The sequence below is a fragment of the Cricetulus griseus genome, chromosome 3 (assembly GCF_003668045.3).
Source record: "Cricetulus griseus strain 17A/GY chromosome 3, alternate assembly CriGri-PICRH-1.0, whole genome shotgun sequence".
NCBI classification, from domain to species: domain Eukaryota; kingdom Metazoa; phylum Chordata; class Mammalia; order Rodentia; family Cricetidae; genus Cricetulus; species Cricetulus griseus.
In genome coordinates, this window is record NC_048596.1 from 195499828 (window position 1) to 195517110 (window position 17283).

Here is a 17283-nt window from a genome sequence, read left to right on the forward strand (position 1 = left end):
TAGGAAGACTAGGTCCCTTCATGATTCTTGCGAATCCTAAGAAAAGAAGAATACAGAGATGCTGATGGGGACCACACACACACACACACACACACTGGGGGGGAGGGTGAATTGGGACATTGGAACAATTAACTTACTTTTAATTTGTTAGTTTACAGTGCATTTTGCATCCATATAAAAACATGCAGAGAAAGTTGCAGTTCTTCACTCAAAGCCTTCATCTAATAATGTCTTCCACACCCCAAGCCCAGAAAATGTGAAATGGAACCAAGCATGGGGAGCAAGAGGGCTGCCTGCCACACCCACAAGAGGCAGCTTTCTCTCAGTCTCAGGTGAGGTGAGGAAAGCTGGGGCTCAGAGAAAGGCTGGGGGAGTAAAGCAGATGAGGACATCAGGCGTGGGAGGTCCCCAGCACTGAGTTCAGGAAGATGAAGATGGGGCAGGTCCCCAGGAGACACAGAGGAAGCCGAGTCCAGCTCACATGGGTTGAGGGAGAGTGAACAGATGATGGCTGGAGAAGCAGGTGGAGACACATCTGGGAGGATCCCTGGGCTTTTAGCCTGAAAGCAGTGGGTAGCCATGGAAGTGCTGCCCTGAGCATGAGTCTGGCCACACTTGGTTTGTGTTTAGAAGGATCCTTATTGTTGTATCTGGGCAAAGCAGTGGGGAGAGAGAAATAAGAAACACGGAGGCCCATTAGCAAACACCTATAATAGCCGCTAAAGAATAATGCAGGCGCTTACTGAACACCTGTGTACCACCCACTCTTCTAGGCAGACAACAAAAGCAGAGACATCTCCAGGGGTGGTGTCAAGAATCTGATGATAGAAGTCAAAAGCAGGTCCAGCTACGAGCTCCTATGGCAGAGCTGACATCCAGAAATTTGACTACATAGTTCTGACACATTCTGTACTTTTTCTGGATGCAAAGTCAAGGCAACTGACTCCAGTAAAATTTGAAAAACAAACAAACAATAAAACATGTGAACCAGAGAGGAGGCAGAATAAATGCTATTTAAAATCACATTCAACAGGCCAGTGGAATGGCTCAGGAATGTACACATCCTGTATGTCTGACAACTTGAATTTAATAGACAGGACCCAAGATCGAAGGAGAAAGTTGTGCATTGATCTCCACACACATGTGGACACACACACTAAATAAATCAATAAATGTCATGAATATGCTTCCTAAAAGAGACTCACTAAAAGCCTTGGTGGGAGAGGGAAGTGCCAGGTGCTATATTTGGGATCTGAAGAAAGGCAGTAATCACACTGGAGTGCACACATACCTGGAGTTGAGCATTCATTCCCTAGTGCGGCTGGGGCTGCAGGCAGTTACATGGGAACAGTGGGCTCTCCCCACAGCCTTTCTATAAGACTAAAATGATCCCTCTCCGACATGGGATGTATGTATACACATGTACCCATACAGGCCAAACATGTTCAGGAGGAAAAAAACAGTCAAATAATTCCTATATAAGAACCCAATTCATGTAAAAACACTTAATTTTGCCCCCTACTCTTGTGTGTTCCTATGTATGTGTGTGAATTCACATATCAGTGCCTTAAATCTAGGTAATCTAGGTGTGGTGGCACACACCTGTAATTTAAGTACTCGGAGGCAGAGGCAGGCGGACTGAAACAAGATAGAGGCACCGGTGCAACACGGTGAGACCTTGACTCAAAGGAAAAAATAGAAAAGAAACACACACACACACACACACACACACACACACACACACACACACACCATGACCGCATGCATGCACACACACTTAGGCATAACATGATACAAGCACACACCAAAATCCAGTGCCTTAAGTACACACTTGATGTCACTGGCTGTCTGTAGCAGAAAAAGGCTATGAGAGTGAGCCTTAGCAGGGAAAAGCTGAGGATCCTGGATCCAGCTGCCTCACCTGGACAGCCATCCAGAAGCCTCTGTCCCCAGGGACACAGCAGGACTCTGAATGTTGTTTATAGGCCCTTCCAGCAGTTGGCACCTGGGGTCCTCATTCTTTCTCATCATTGACTCTTTTTCCCATTCTAACTCCAGGACCAGAAAAGAAAAAAAAATCCCGCTGTGCAGAGAAGTGTTGAATTACAAAGGGTAATGGGCAAAGCCCTCTAATTGCAAACTTGCTACGTGGAGTGATGGGTGTGAACAGCTGCTGGGGCTCCCTGAAGGTTTGACTCAGGCCAGAGGACTGAGTCAGAGGGAGGGCAGAAGCACGGGGGCCACGCCTGTGCAGCACTGTAAAGGCAAACTGGAAACTCTGAAACTGCAAACACCTCTGTGAGGTGAGGCCCAGGGCTTAGGACCACACACTGAGAACCACATACATCCCCAGCTCAGTGAGGCACAGTGGTCCTGGAACCTCAAGCACCCCAAAGCAGGGGTTGAGTGCTGTGTGGCACTATTTCTGGGGAGACATGAGCAAACATCTACCAAACCCAGAGAATGAACTGACAACAAACCCATGTAATGGTATGACAGTCTAACTCGAAGACCTGATGAATCTACTAGGGTGACTAAGAGGAATAGGGCCTAAAGGGCTGCTTTTAAGGGAATAGACTTAAAAAAAAAAAAAGGTAGTTGCATGTCCTAAAGCCCACCCTAGGGCAGGTGGGTGATAACTCTCAGAATGCAGGCCTTCTGGAACTGTCTGCAGGACTTGCAGTCAGCTGAGCAGATTGGAGGATCTCCTCCAGGGCCTCCCAGCTGGTCAGTCTCCTCCTGGAGCAGTTAGTTCTGTTTCTTTATCCTTCTGCAGGGGCTTTGTGTATCTTCTAAGTTTCAGATTTCCCTGGTGAAGTTTGTTCTAATCCTAAATCTCATGAACCCCACCCCCCATCCAGCTTCCCTCCCCCTTAGTCTCCCCCCAGTGCTCAGCTCTCCCCCAGCTTTCCCCCAGTACCCAGCTCTTTCCCCAGCTCTCCCCCCAGCTCTCCTCCACCACCCCCACACACACACCTGCCACCAGCTCTCTCTCCAATAAACAATAATTCAACCAAGAGGAGATTACTTCACAATTTGAGTCACAGACCTGAACTTCCTCATCAGTGTTATCAGCAAAGTCCAATCAGAAGCCCAGCACGTGTAGTCCAACATAAATCCTAAATACTCTTTAAAACATACAGAATTCTCTCTTTCTTTTCTGTTTTTTCTTTTCTATTTTCTTTCAGTAGATCAATCTTGTGGTTCTCAAGTATGAATTTCGTAGACTGCCATGTCCCATTGCAATGTTAAACGACTAGATTCTGAGTAGAGGTACCCAGTTGCCCCTGAAGAGTGTCCCCATTCCCACACTTTTCTCTCCAGCCTCCTTCAAGCCCACAGCACAGGTAAAGATGGTAGGATATGCCATGAACCTCTGTCCATGCTGCTTCGTTGATCTTCAGGGAAGCAACTTTAAGAGCCTCTGCTATTGTTATGTTTAAAACAGAAGGTAGCAAAGAGACCTGGCTCATTTTCAAAAGAAGGCTCCAGAAGGCCATAGTGGGAAAGCACTTCAGTGAGAATGTGTGGGCTGGAGGCAGCAGGCTATCTGGAGAAGCCAGAGCCATGGTTGGTCCTCAAGCATGAGTGAGAAGTGGAGTCGTGAAGGAACAAGGCAGGGAGGCTCCCTTGTCCCCTTACTCCAGGGCATGCTGATGCTGGCCAGGAAGCACAGCTCAAGGAACTTCTGTTGTTAGAACAGGGCCCTCCACGTGGGTTGGTGTCCCCTGAGGCTCAATACTCTGGGAACACTATACCAGACTGTGTGTGAGTGTTCCTTCAACACACACATCTGTGAGGATTAGAGGCAGGGTTCCACACTAGATTAAAAGGCTGGCTTCTAAAGTAGAGAGGGAAAGGAAGAGGAAAGAAATAAGAAGATGGGAGAGAAGAAAGGAGAAAGAGCAAACCCCTGAGCAATGCTAAGCTGAGGCCAAGCACTGGAGGCTTTGCTGTGCCCCTGGAGAGTAAGTCCTTTTGATGCAGCATCAGTCACTCAACAAACAGGGCTCTCTCCCCGGAAACTCCATAAGGTCAAGTGATTTAAGCTCTCTGAGAGAGAAGGAGACAGTGACCCTGACCTTGTCAGTACAAGAAAAAGCCTCTCCAGGAGAGTTTCCAAGTCTGGAGTTCAGCTTGCTGTGGAGATGTCTGCCCCAGGAGGCACACTCTGCTTCTCTTCTTCCAGAAGGTTCTCTGTCCCCACCCTCTCTGAACAAAGGAAGATGGAGAAGAAAACAGAAGACACAGAAAGCCCTCCTTGGCGTGTCCTCACCCCCAAACTGTGTGTGTCAGGCCCATGGAACCAGAGCTGCCCCTCAGAAAGGGTTACATCCCAGCAGCTGTGGACATGGTGTTCATTTGCTCAGACTGTCTTCTGGGTTAACCTTCTCAGGTGTGCTCGGGGCAGATTGAATGCACATTGGACGGAAAGAGTGATGTAAATGGGGAGCATCCAAGTGACCCAGCTGACCAATCCACCTTGCTAGGACAACCAATTCCAGAGCCAGGGAAGTTCATGAATTTAAAAAGAAAAAATCTGTCTGTTCCCTTACAAGTGGATTTCATTTTATGTTACAGCTAAGATGTTTTTATACCTAGAAGGATCCATCTCACCCATAAGCAACATCGTAATTTTATTGCAATTATTGCTATTGGAATTGCAGTGCTTAGCTCTGATTTATCAGGCCCCAACTGTGTGAATCATTTATGCGCTTTAGTTTGGGGGTTTTGTAGCGCAGACTGAACCTAGGGCCTCAAGCATGCTAGGCAAGGACTCTTCCATTGACATATAGCCCCAGCCCTCTTTTTAAAGTTACAGTAGTTTGTGACAGGGTCTCACCAAGGTACCCAAGCTGTCTTTAAAGCACACTGTGGTTCAGTCAAGTGTGCTCTGAATTTGAGATCTACTTGTCTCAGCCTCCTGAGTAGCTGCAATTTTAGGCCTGGGCCACCACACCGAGCTGTACTGTCTCTTTAAACCCTTAACCTCCCTCCCCAGCCCCTACTCCTGGAACTAAATAGTGATTGTCCCATTTTGCATCAGAGGAGATTGGGAACCATAAAAGGAAAGACCTGTGTTTGAAGATAGGGTTGTGACATGTTTGCATGAAGGCAGGCATTCATTTGCTCCACTGGTACTCAGCTGGACAATATGGTGGACCCTAGCCTCAACAGGAATGCCAAGAATTTGTGGATCTTTGACATCCTGAAGCCTCTAATCAGGGAATGGGGGCTGAGGAAAGGGTTGTGAGATTAGTTAATTCCATTGAAATCAAGGCAAAAATTTCAAAAATCATGTCTTCTCATTAATGATCCTATTTTCCATTAATCTTAAAAACTCAAACAGAGATAATTGGTGTTTAATTAAAACAGTAAGTATATTTCAATAAAGAACATCTTAAAATAATAAAAACAAAAAGCAACAAAACCTGTCTTACGGAATTGTCTTGATGTGCCTCAACTGGTCCTATCTAGTAACCCGCCATGATGCTCATGCTGCCTTAGACACCACTGCCACCTGGTGCCTGAGTGCAGAATTGCAGGCTTGGTACTTGCAGGCTGCCCCTGGAGGGTGTTGTCTTAACTAGATACCTGTTCATTGGTGAAGTAGTTACTGCTGGCTGCATGTCATCCCTCTTTTATCTGTGCCTCCCCATTATCTAATACATTTGTGGCCTTTAAAGTGTGTTGTTACAACCAAACATTGGCAGCTCTGATAACACAGTGACACGAGCTATGGATGAATACGATAGATACCTGAGTGTGACTCAGACTTAGCTTGGACCAGTATCAGTTCTCTCCTTAACTACACAACATCACATGCCATAAAAGACCCCCATTTTATCCTTACCTTCCATCAACTCTCCTCTGTCGTTTCTGGATTTTTCTAGGTGTTCTCTTGCCTGCCTGCTGCTTCTGTCTTTACTGTCCCTTATGCTCAGAAATGCCACCCTCTGTCTTTCACTTCTACACGTAGTCTTCAGATGTCAAACGAGGGTCAACAATCATAAAGGGTAGTGCTGCACAGCGGTGTCTACAGATGTGGAAGATACAGCTTTGAACCTCATCTCCATCTGTCTAAGGGCAGTGACCAGAACCAGCTTTCTTAACTCTGTACCTCTATTGGTTCTATCCATTAAATAGAAAAAGCATATTCCACCCCCAGCACTGTTTGAAAGGGTAAAGAACAGGCACATGAGACTCTCACAGCAGAGGCCTAGCACCCAGGGGAGCCGTGGGACAGGTGGTACTAGCAACAAAGGAGTGAACCTTGTCCAGTGCCTGCCCAGTGCCTTCTGCTGACACTTAGCCTTGTTTGCAGAGAAAACCAAATCCCCTTCCTCCACTAAAAATAATACAAGTTCCCAGTGCGCATTTCCTGGAGTCATCGTCTCCTTGCTCCATCAACCCTGGTCTCCTCGGTAATGCTGAACTTCCCCAGCTGTAACCACAACCATTTGCATGAACAACACTAAGCAATTATGTTATTTTGGGCTAGGTTGCTTTTGGCCAATCTTGGGTTCTCAGGCAGTCAGTGAATTGGTCACCAAGGGGTGTCTGTGATGGGCTTTCTCTATCTTTCAGATGGTCTTAAATGTCACTCTGTCTCTCTGACCAGGTAGTCGATAGTGACAGACCTGAAGGGTCCAAGTTCCGGCTCACTGGGAAGGGAGTGGATCAAGAGCCTAAAGGAATTTTCAGAATCAATGAGAACACGGGCAGCGTCTCGGTGACACGGACCCTGGACCGGGAAACGATCGCTACTTACCAAGTGAGTACTCCGGCGTCTGCTCACCCTGTGCATAAAGATGTGGATTTCAGAGCCATTTCTTCCCACTGAGCCAATTATTTCTGTGCCTCATCAAACCCACAAAAGTGTGGCTTGAGGTGCTTCTTTGAGAACAAAAGTAGAGGCTAACAGTGAGGGGCCCCTAGCTCATCATCAGAGCCTCCAAGACCGTGTCAGACTTTGGGTTGTGGAGACCAATGAGAGTGACACTAGAGGCATCTCAGAGGACGTCAAAGCCCTCAGGTCAAGTCTACCTTTCAGAGACCTGTGCTCTGTTGGAGTAATGGTGATAAGTGCAAGCCTTCAGATAAGATCATTCTACCTTTAGATGTTTAGATGTTTATCCTGTTGAAATCTGGAGGAGTTGGTGCAGTTTTGTACAATGTTGGCCATGGTCCTTAGAGTAGAACATTCCCAAACAGAGAGCAGCAGGGGGTTAGGAAAACAGTTTCCTGCAGCATCTAAAAATACCACAGTGGGAACTGGAGGGGTAGCTCGGTGGCTGAGAGCATTTGCTGTGCTTCCACTGACTGACTTTGGATCCCAGCACCCATGCCAAGCATCTCACAACCACCCACAACTCCAGCTCCAAGAGATCTAGTGCTCTCTTATGACCTCCACTGGCATTGCATACACACACACACACACACACACACACACACACACACACACACACGCACACACACACCATGGGAATGTTCCAAGACCAAAAGGAGAAGACAAACACATACAGTGCCCTTCCTCATTTGTAGTGCTCAGCACAGATCAGGACAGGAGTGCCTTTAGAGCCACAGCAGAAGAAAAACCAAGGAAGTGTGTAGAAGTCATCAAAGTGTAGAATGGGCCTCTCCTTAGGAACAGTGGTGTCAATGTTACTGCTAGCAGTTGTGCAAACCATGAACTCTCTGTAAAAGTACTGTGTGCCAGGACTTGTTTTAAGCATGTAATTTGTTTCTTGTAATTCAATTATCAGAATAGCTTATAAGTGAATTATATTACCACCCTATTTCCAAAAGAACAAATAGCATTCGGCCTCTTGGATGTTGCCAGCTGGGATTTTAACCTTGGTGAGCTTCTCCTGAGTCTATACTCTTTTGTCAGTATTATATAATAAATGGTTTCACTGATTAAAATTATGTGAAAAGGAAAAGGAAGGAGCGGCGTTCTGGGGAGAAGGAAAAGGAAGAGGAGGAGAAAAATCAGGGAGTTTGTGATTGTGTTTGAGGCTGTGGATTCTGAGTTTGGCTCTCTTGCCTACCCACCTTGTGTATTGCAAATTTCAGTAAAGAGATGTTGGACCACCGTCATGAGAGGCATCTGCTACTGGCCCTGTGTTGTGCTGTAGGCGCCCCACCTGCAAGAAGGTTCTTGTGTCTTGGTTTCAGCAAGATGGATGCCCCCATCTTAGAAGTTTTTCCAAGGACTTTCTGAACCTTTTCTAAACAGGGGCAGCACCCATCAGTGTATGCCAATGATGAGCTGTGTGCACCAAGGGGAAGTCTGGCTGTTGTAAAAATTTGATGGTAGGCCCATAGGAGTCATAGGCAGTGACGGTAACCAGAGATGACTTGGCCTGTGTCAACACCAGCAGCCAACTATGGATAGGCACTGCCTTCTCTCCCACCACTCTCCTGGAACATCTATAATGTTTCAGGACCAAGGAACTGAGGCTGGGTATGGTGAGTTTGAGTTTTGATCTCTGGGGCTAAGGGTTCAGGGATCAAAAACAAACAAACAACAGAAACAAAGTCATCCAGATCTCAGCACCAATGCTTCCTCCTGAGCTGTGTGAGCCTGGACAACCCTCTCTAATCTTGTTATTTTTTCTATAATACACAGAGGGTGGTAGGTGCTTCTCCATACAAGACAAAATGGATTTCCTTCTGCAAACACTTGGCACAATTCCCAGAACTTAGCAGGTTCTCCTAGATCAGAGCTACCCTTGAACATCATTTTCTTGAATGTTCTTAAGTGTTTTAAGTTCTACAATTTTCCAACACCTTTGACTTGTTGACATCTTACAAACACAAGATTTACCTCCATTCTAATCTTAAACAAGACTCATACTTTTGCTGTCCCTTTGTGAAGTGTCAGTATTGGGGTGAATCTGTAATTCAGGGTCCTCCCGGGGAATAAAGAGACGGGGATATTAATAAAGAAAAAGAGATCTGCCAGGGAGGGCCCACACCCTGGAAGCTCCAGGTTGTGAGACCTGAGGAATGAGAATTGGTAGGTGTCTGAGATGCCTGCTACAGACATTAATGAGTAGAAGGTAAAGCATTGTATCCAAGGCCTCCTGACCCATCTGATGTTTATGATATCCAGAATTAGTTTATAGAATATCACCTTGTTGGGAGCCTTTAATATGGAAGGAAAGACTATGGGTGCCACCTACTTGGCCCACCTCAGTGTGAGCCTTCTCCTTAGGTGGCAGCGGTCTTAATCTCCAGGAGCAGTCAGAAAGCTCCAGGGAGGTAGGGTACTTTTGGAGACAATCACAGCAGCCTTTAGGATTCAGGTCATCAAGCAGAATAAGGTCAGCCATGTCCCTTGGTTTGGTTGTACCAGGAACTCCAGCTGATGGCCTCTCCCAGAAGATGGAGTTTTGAAGGTCCCCAACCCCCAGCAGGTCCCATGCTACTAAGCATCCTAGGCCTTGGGCTCCAGAGAATGAGGATGAAAGGATGGCAAAACTGTCACCATTGATTCTCAGGGAAGCAGGCAGCCTTGGCAGCCTGGGTTCTGGCGCCCTGTCTCCCCATACCTCGAGACTCTTCTCTTCAGCCTCCCTTCTGTTTCCTTTATACTTGAGGAAGTTGGGTGGCTGTTGTAAGGGTATCTTAGACACAGGGTAGGGTACCTCCTGCTCATTTCAAACTCCCTTGGGAACTGACTTCCTGTCTTAGAGACAAAGGCCAGATCCATTCTGGTTGTGCTGAGAACCGAGCAGCTCTTCAAAGCACACTTCCAGGGTCCCCACACCCCCAGACTTTAGCTTCTATTCTCCAAAGCTTCAAAAGCAGAGAGTGTGTGGGTGTGTGTATTGACATCATAATTGCTCTAATATTGCTGTTGTTTGTTTCCGAGTTAAATAACACCGTTCATGTGCAAGCACAGACCTGTTTGCCAAGAGTTCCCCCCAAATCCAACCAGGAAGCACTCTTATGGAAGCCCCTGGGTGGGTGAATAAGACACAACTTGAGATAGAGTTGCCCTCAACCCTAAATGAACACCAATATTGAAAGCTGTCATTTTTAAACACTGCACAGCAGACAGCTTGGAACTTTTCATGTGCACACGCTTACCTGTCTCACACAAGAGACAGAAGAAGAAAGGTCTCCAAGCACAAGGGGCAGAGTACCTGTCATCCTAGGTACCCAGAAAAACCACAAGTGAAAGGCCAGTTAGTGTCACAGACTGAGTTCAAATACAATCTGGACAATCCAGGAAGAGCCTGTCTCAAATAAAAATTTAGTAAAAGTCTAGTGATGCAATTCAATGATAGAGGCACCTGCCTAGTGTGAGTGTGTGGACCCTGGGTTCAGTCAGAAGAAAGGGAGGGAGGGAAGGAGGGTTAGAGGGGAGAGGGAGGGGGAAGCAAGGGAGGGAAGGGTGGGAAGGATAGAGGGAGGAAGAAAAGAAGGGAGGGGAGAGAGAAAGTAGGGATGAAGGGAGAGGGGAAAAGGGAGGGAAGGAAAGAGGGAAGGAGGAAGGGAGGGAGGGGAGGAGGGAGGGAGGGAGAGGAGAACAGGTGTTACCAATCTTTTCAAGGACTCGATGCCAGTGTGTATAAGATTCAGGGGCCATACCAGTTTCACAACATCTCCAAAGTCTTGCTTCTCAGCCCCTTCTTCCTGTTTTCACCCCAATTAGACTTCAATATCTGATCCAGATTCCTTAGCCTCTTTCCTAGGACCTATCCAAATCGAGCTGAGAGAGGGTCTGACAGGCTGTGTGATCAATGACTCAAGTCCCATCCCATCCTGTAACTTACTGCTACCCTACCACAGTCCCCTGCCCCAGTACCCAAAAGGATTTCCTGTGGTTCTGACCTGAAATGGCACCTGGAAAAATAATTTAGCTCTTGCAGGATTGGGAGCTGACATATTAATGCAAAGCCTCCTGAAATATCACTCATTATTATGCATTTTGCCAGTGTTTGAGTGATTTGTGAACTCTTCATTGGAATAAAGTACTGTAAATGATTCATGAATGACCAAGTTTATGAAATTCTATAAAAATATTAGCGGGTGGTAATGATTCTCTCTCACTGTGAATGGAATCTGCTGGCTGTGAATTTGTCAATATGGGAAGAGAGGAATGGGATGGGAGACAGAGTCAGTTAGGGAAGTGGGGGTCCCAGTGGAAGGTTTGGAATGGTCTCCATAGTGGATATGAGGCAAGACAAGAGACATGGCAGATCAACATAAATAGCATATGTGACTCTGATCACGTTGACATAGTAGGAGAGGCACAGACAACTGCTGGAGGGGAGTGTCTAGAAGGAAGGTGGGAGCTAACGTTTCTGTATGCCTACTGTGTTCCTAAATGCCTCCAAGGATTAGTTACTTTCCTTGTTGCTGCAACACAGCCCTTGATGAGAAGCTACTTAAGGGTATGAGGGTTTGCTCTGGCTTATGGTCTGAGGGAATCGTTCCATCATGGTGTGAAAAACATGGCTTTGGGCAGGAAAGTCACAAGAGCCAGACTGGTCACAGCTCACAGGTAGGAAGCAGGAAGGAAATAGGAAGTTGGGGCTGTACTGTAAAACCTCAAGTCTTGTCACCAGTGACCCACTTACTCCAGCAAGACTCAGCTCCTACAAGTTCTAAATCTCCCACTAAACAGCACCACTGGCTGGGGACCAAGGGTTTATACATGTGAGCCTATGGGGACATTTTATATCCAAACCATTATAGTTCTTGACACATAAATAATGCTTATTATCTTCACTGACAATCAGTAAGTTGGCTGAAGGCCAAAGGGGTTCCCAAGATGTAGTGTTATTCTGATGTAGGTATCGGCATTTCATGAACATTTATGGTGTTCCAGGCTCCACATAAGTATTATGATTATGTATGATTATCTCATTTCACAAATATGAGTCGGATGCTTATGTGTGTGGCTTTGCTCATTGGTGGTGGAAAATACCTGACAAAGGTGACTCGGAAAACAGTTATTTTGACTCAAAGTTTGAGGGGGTAAGTTCCATCACGCCTGGGAAATCGAGGAAGTGTGAACACGAGGCATCTGGTCACTTTCCATCCACAGTCAAGTAGTGGAGAGAGATGGATGCTGGTGCTCAGCTCAGTGACTCAGTCCTGGATCCTTGCCCCTGGGATGGTGATTCCCAAATCTAAAATGGGTCTTCTCTTCCCAGTTAAACTCTTTGTAAATACCCTCACACAGGAACCTAGAGGTGAGAATCCTAGGCAACTCCAAAGCCAGCCAGTCTGACAATGCATTGTGCTAAGTATATAGAGCAGGCAACTGGGGCATCTGGGTTCTTGGTCTCTGTCTTAGTTTTGTTTCTATTGCTGTAACAAAATACAATGCTAAGGCAATTTACAAAGGAAAGATTTTACTTGGGTTTGTGATTTCAGAGGGTTAGACACCATGGGGACAGAGCAAAGGCATGGTGACAGAACAGCTGAGAGCTCACATCTTGATCCACAAAAAGGGAGTAAGAGTTTACTCTGGGAATGTGGAAGTCTTTTGAAACTTCAAAGCCCACTCTCAGTGATGCACCTCACCTCTTTCAATCAAGAACACACCTCTTGATCCTTCCAACAGTTCTACCAACTGGGAACCAAGTATTCAAATATATGAGGGCCATTCTCACTCAAACAACCACAGACTCAGAACATGGAAGGACCTCGGTGTCATACACATACTCGCATTTTCCTCTATGCAACTTACCCTCCTTCTTGGTCAGGTTTTGAGTCTGTGATTATGAGCATGGCCATAAAATTGGAATACTCCCAACACTCAGGTTTCTTTGCTTTTATGTCTTCCTTCAGTCACCTGGCTTCTGTTTCATTCCTAACCAATTTGTAGCTCCAAGACAATTAGACAAAATATGCCTGAGTATGAAAAGGCTACTTCCATCTGGAAATAGACCTATCTTAAAGTTGATAATCATAAGACATTTTAGGAGGTACAGTTACTTCCAGGCTAGAGAGTTATTTAGAGTATTTATCTTGTTTATAATGTTCCTAGTGGGATCCAATGGACAACACAGCTGCTAGGGCAGGTGACCAATCCATACTTGTGTCTCCACCCTGTGACTTTGGTTTTTGTTCATTTGTCTGCTTGAGATAGAGACTCCCTCGGTAGTCCAGGCTGGTTTCAAATTCATGAGAATCTTCCTACTTCCTTAGTGCTGGCATTATAGGCACGTCATCATGTACACCTCCATACCTACCATATTATCTTCTCTTGTGACTGTGGTTCATTGGCCAGGGTCTCACATGGCCAAGGAAGAGCCTGAGAGAAAAGGTCCAAATGGCTCAGGTTGAGACCCAAGCTTTGGAGGCAGACCTACCAAGCTCCACATTTTTGACTTTGCTTTTAGATGAACCATGTGAAATGTCCATTCGTATAGGCTCAGAAAGGTTGAATACTCTCCATTTCATATGCATCCTAGTCTTGTGTCACCTTGGGTGTTATTTGAATCTCAGCCTCTGTTTTCTCTTTCTTATAAAGATCACAGCACTGTCTCCTGCTGGTGTGACAGCCATAAGTGAAGTGTACATTCAGTCACTGTCTGCCATTGGGAGTCACATACCAACTTAATATCTTAAGCCCCAAGCAGATGAAATAAAGGTGAAAGTAGATACTGGGGTCCAGCTAGCACTTACACAGGTGGATGTCATCAACGCTCTGCTGGCAGGCTCACCTATCAGGGACGCCATTAAAGTGTGTCCCTCAACCAGCACCATTACCTAGGAACTAGTTAGACATCTCAGCCCACATCTACGCTGACGTAAACACTGGAGCCCGTCCCAAACATTGAGTTTTCACTCACCTTCCATCGATACTGGGACATCCTCTGCAACACGGGTCTAAGAGCCAGGTTGGGGAAATAGCTCAGTTGATTAAACGCTCACCGCTGAGGCATCAGCACCTATGTTTAATTCCAAGCACCCGCAGAAAAAGCCAGGCCTGGTGGCACATGATTGTCACCCCAGCACTGGAATGACAGAAGCGGCTGGATCCCTGGGGTTCCCTGATAGTCAGCCTAGCATAGTTGGTGACTTCCAGATCCCAGCCAGAGACCCTGTCTCAAAACGCAATTGTGTGGCTCCTGAAGAAAAACTGAGATTGACTTCTGGGCCCCACAAGTATACCTTCACACAACCGTTAACATGCACCCCCTCCCACAAACCCCGCACAAAGGCCCATACACACATAGGCACATACACACACAGGCAGATATACACATACTCCACACAGAGGCTTGCACACACACACACACACACACACACACACACACAGAGGCACAAATACACATAGTTCCTATTTGAATCACTACAGCTTATTTCCTTCCTTAATTCACCCACTGAGGGTGACCTCTGAGCTTATTTCACTGCAGCCCCTCCTGGGTTCCATTCTGTGCCTAGTTATGCTTGTCATAGTAAGTGCTACCCTTTGGATTTGGGAAGCCCTTCCACAGGCCTTATGATTGCAGTGTTTTGTCGCTTTAAAGTCTCCGGAGAGCAAGGCAGCTGTGTCCCAGGTTTCTCTGCTCCACCCCTGTCTAGACATCAGATGACTGTGAAATACCACAGGCCTGAGTATTTGCTTGTTTCATAAAAAGCAGACCTCAGGCCCAGAGATGAAGGTGTCTTTGGAAGACTGAAGCCAGCACAGGAGATAACTTGACAGGAGGAAGAGGCCCGTAGTCAGCGAGGCCAGCATTTCCACCTTAAAGATCTGTGACCTTCAAGGTGGCATTTGTAGCTCTCAAATCTGCTAGTATTAGAATCACCCTGGGAAGCCTTTGAATTCCCCACCCCACATGCTCAAGCCACATTTGAAAGCAGCTAAGTCAGAATGTGGAGTGTGACCAAGCTCCAGTGTACTCGTAAAACTCACAGGGTGTACCACTGTGAAGCCATGTTTTAGGAGCAATGAGTTAATATTGACTGACTACACCTCGGTCTACTCACAATTAGGAACAAGGACAATGGCACCTGTCACAGAGGTGAGTTGAGACTGCCAAATGAGGCAACTCAAGAGTTTCTAAGACATTAAGAGAAAAGCCGTCCTATTTCTCCTTTTTCCACTGCTGACTCTCAGCAGACAGCTGAAGAAAACTGCTTTCCAAGTCTCCTTAGACACAAACACTTAAAAAATAGATGCCAGAGAGACCTAGTATGATAAACAAATGAGCAGTTATCTTCTGGCTGCTTAAGGAAAAGTAATTCATGATTCGCCTGAGGCCTCTCCCCACCCCAGCTCCTGGGAGCTTCTCCATCGGACTCTTTCCACTTGGGCTCCCCACATGTCTAAGTGTTCATTTTGCAGCCTGGCCTTATCTGCTGGGTACAGCTGGTGAAACTGAGGCATGGAGAGGTTAAACAGCATCGTAGCTGCAGCAGCCACACACCTGGATTAGACTGCCCAGGGGCTCCTGGCTGATTATGTATTTGGTTCACTAAGCAAAGCTGCCTCCTCACTCCAGGCTGTGGAAACGGATTTCTTCTGAATTTCATTAGTGCGGTATCCTGTAAGGGGCTCAGCTCTCCTGGCGGCAGGTGAGAGAATCTGTGTCCTTCAGCTTCACACCAGCCTCCATCCTGGGCCTTGCATGTCAGTATCCTGGAAGGCACTCTGGACTCCATACGTGTTCAGAGATCAAATTTGGGCCAGGATGGCCTGATCGTCTTTCTCACTTTCATTGCCTAACTGCAGTGTGATTGATTTCCTCATGGCTGTCGTTTTCTTTGTTGAGTATGTGTATTTGTGGGGGAGGCTTGTGTGCAACACAGCAAGTCTATAGAGGTCATTTATGGTGTATACCAGGCCAACTGGCTCACAAACTTCCAGAATTCTCCTGTTTCCACCTCCCATCTCACTGTAGGAGCCCTGGGATTACAGATACCCTCACATGGGTTCTGGGGATTAGAAATCAAGTCCTTAACTTTTTGCAACAAGCTCCTTATCCTCAGGCCCCTTTTCGCTACCCCATAACTGCTTTAAAAACATCTTCCAAAAGTCTGGCAAACTGTGATACACCAGACCTAGAAGAAGCCTTTGAGTCACACTGCCCAACCCCTCAATTCACAAGTAAGAAAAATAAAGGCACTGGCTGACTTTTCTTTCTCCATGCCTCAAAATATGTCATTGATACTTAATTATCCCTAGGAAATAAATATGGCAGCCACTGCACTGGAACTAGGTCCTTCCTAGACATACATGCAGACAGAGCCTACATTCCAGCTACCACCACCCAGGTGCCAACTGTTTGCCTTCATCGATACACCTGGGGTGTCTCCCATTTTGACTGTGTAAAACTGAGCAGATCAGGGAGGGACCTGAGCTGTGCCCTAGGAAGAGAGAAGCAGAAGAGACCAGATAGAGGCAGTGGCCTCAAACTTTCCTTACTCTGGAAAGGCATTTGAGAACCTGGAGGAAAGAAAATGATGAGTTATTTTTATGAGAGATTCTCCTAAGTTGAGGCCAATTAGGCTAATATAAAAATAACTGGGTAAGAATCTATGCTTAAGCACTATTGTTGTGGGGTTGGTGTCAAAGGTTAGCTCAGCTAGAAAGAGGACCCTTCCAGAGGGGGCATCTGCAGCATGAGAAGAGCTAGACCTTGGGAGATGACTTCCCATGGCCCAGGAGGTGGTGGTGGGAGTTGGCCTGCAGTTGTGGTAGCTGCTGTTGTTGAAGGGCCTTTGCCATGTCAACCTTGAGTCTCCAGGGAAATATCCAGGGAAAAGGCTATGGTAACACTGAGAGCCCTCTGCAGAAGGTAGGCATATCAGAGTTCAGCCACAGGGATCACTACAAGACTGTTTCACAGTCTCTTGTCTTCATGCTTGTGGCTCACAGCTAGGGAAGACTGCTTAGTTGTTATCCTGTGCTCAAGACTGCAATGGAGCACTGCCCCGCCCAGGTTTCTTCCTTCTAATATTTATGAGGCTTGAATGGACAAGAGTCCCGTGATCACTTTCACCACAGTATGACCCTATGCTTGCTGTTGTAAAGTTTACTCTACATTTGACATGGATTGCTCTGTCCTGTGACAAGGATCAGGAAGAGAAACTGATTTCAGGAGGCTATGAAGTTGAGTAGGACTGGGGACAAAACCCATGGAACACTTCCCCAGCACTGCAAAATTTAAAACAAAATTTTAAAAATAATAAGAGAGAGAGAGAAATGCAGTAAGCAGAAACCAGGACAGGAAGACTGCTGGAGAGTCCTGTCACCTCAGAGAAGTGCACACAGGTGTCAATCAAATGAGGTGGGGTTCAGGACAG

At 46.4% G+C, this 17283-nt stretch overlaps 1 protein-coding gene across 1 annotated transcript in view; it reads left to right on the plus strand.

The window, feature by feature from the left end:
* The window catches only part of Cdh13 (cadherin 13), a 997178-nt gene that overhangs the window by 540584 nt on the left and 439311 nt on the right, over nt 1–17283 (plus strand). Inside the window, 1 exon segment of the mRNA XM_035442709.1 lies at nt 6623–6775. Within this exon segment, the coding sequence (XP_035298600.1) occupies nt 6623–6775 (153 nt within the window).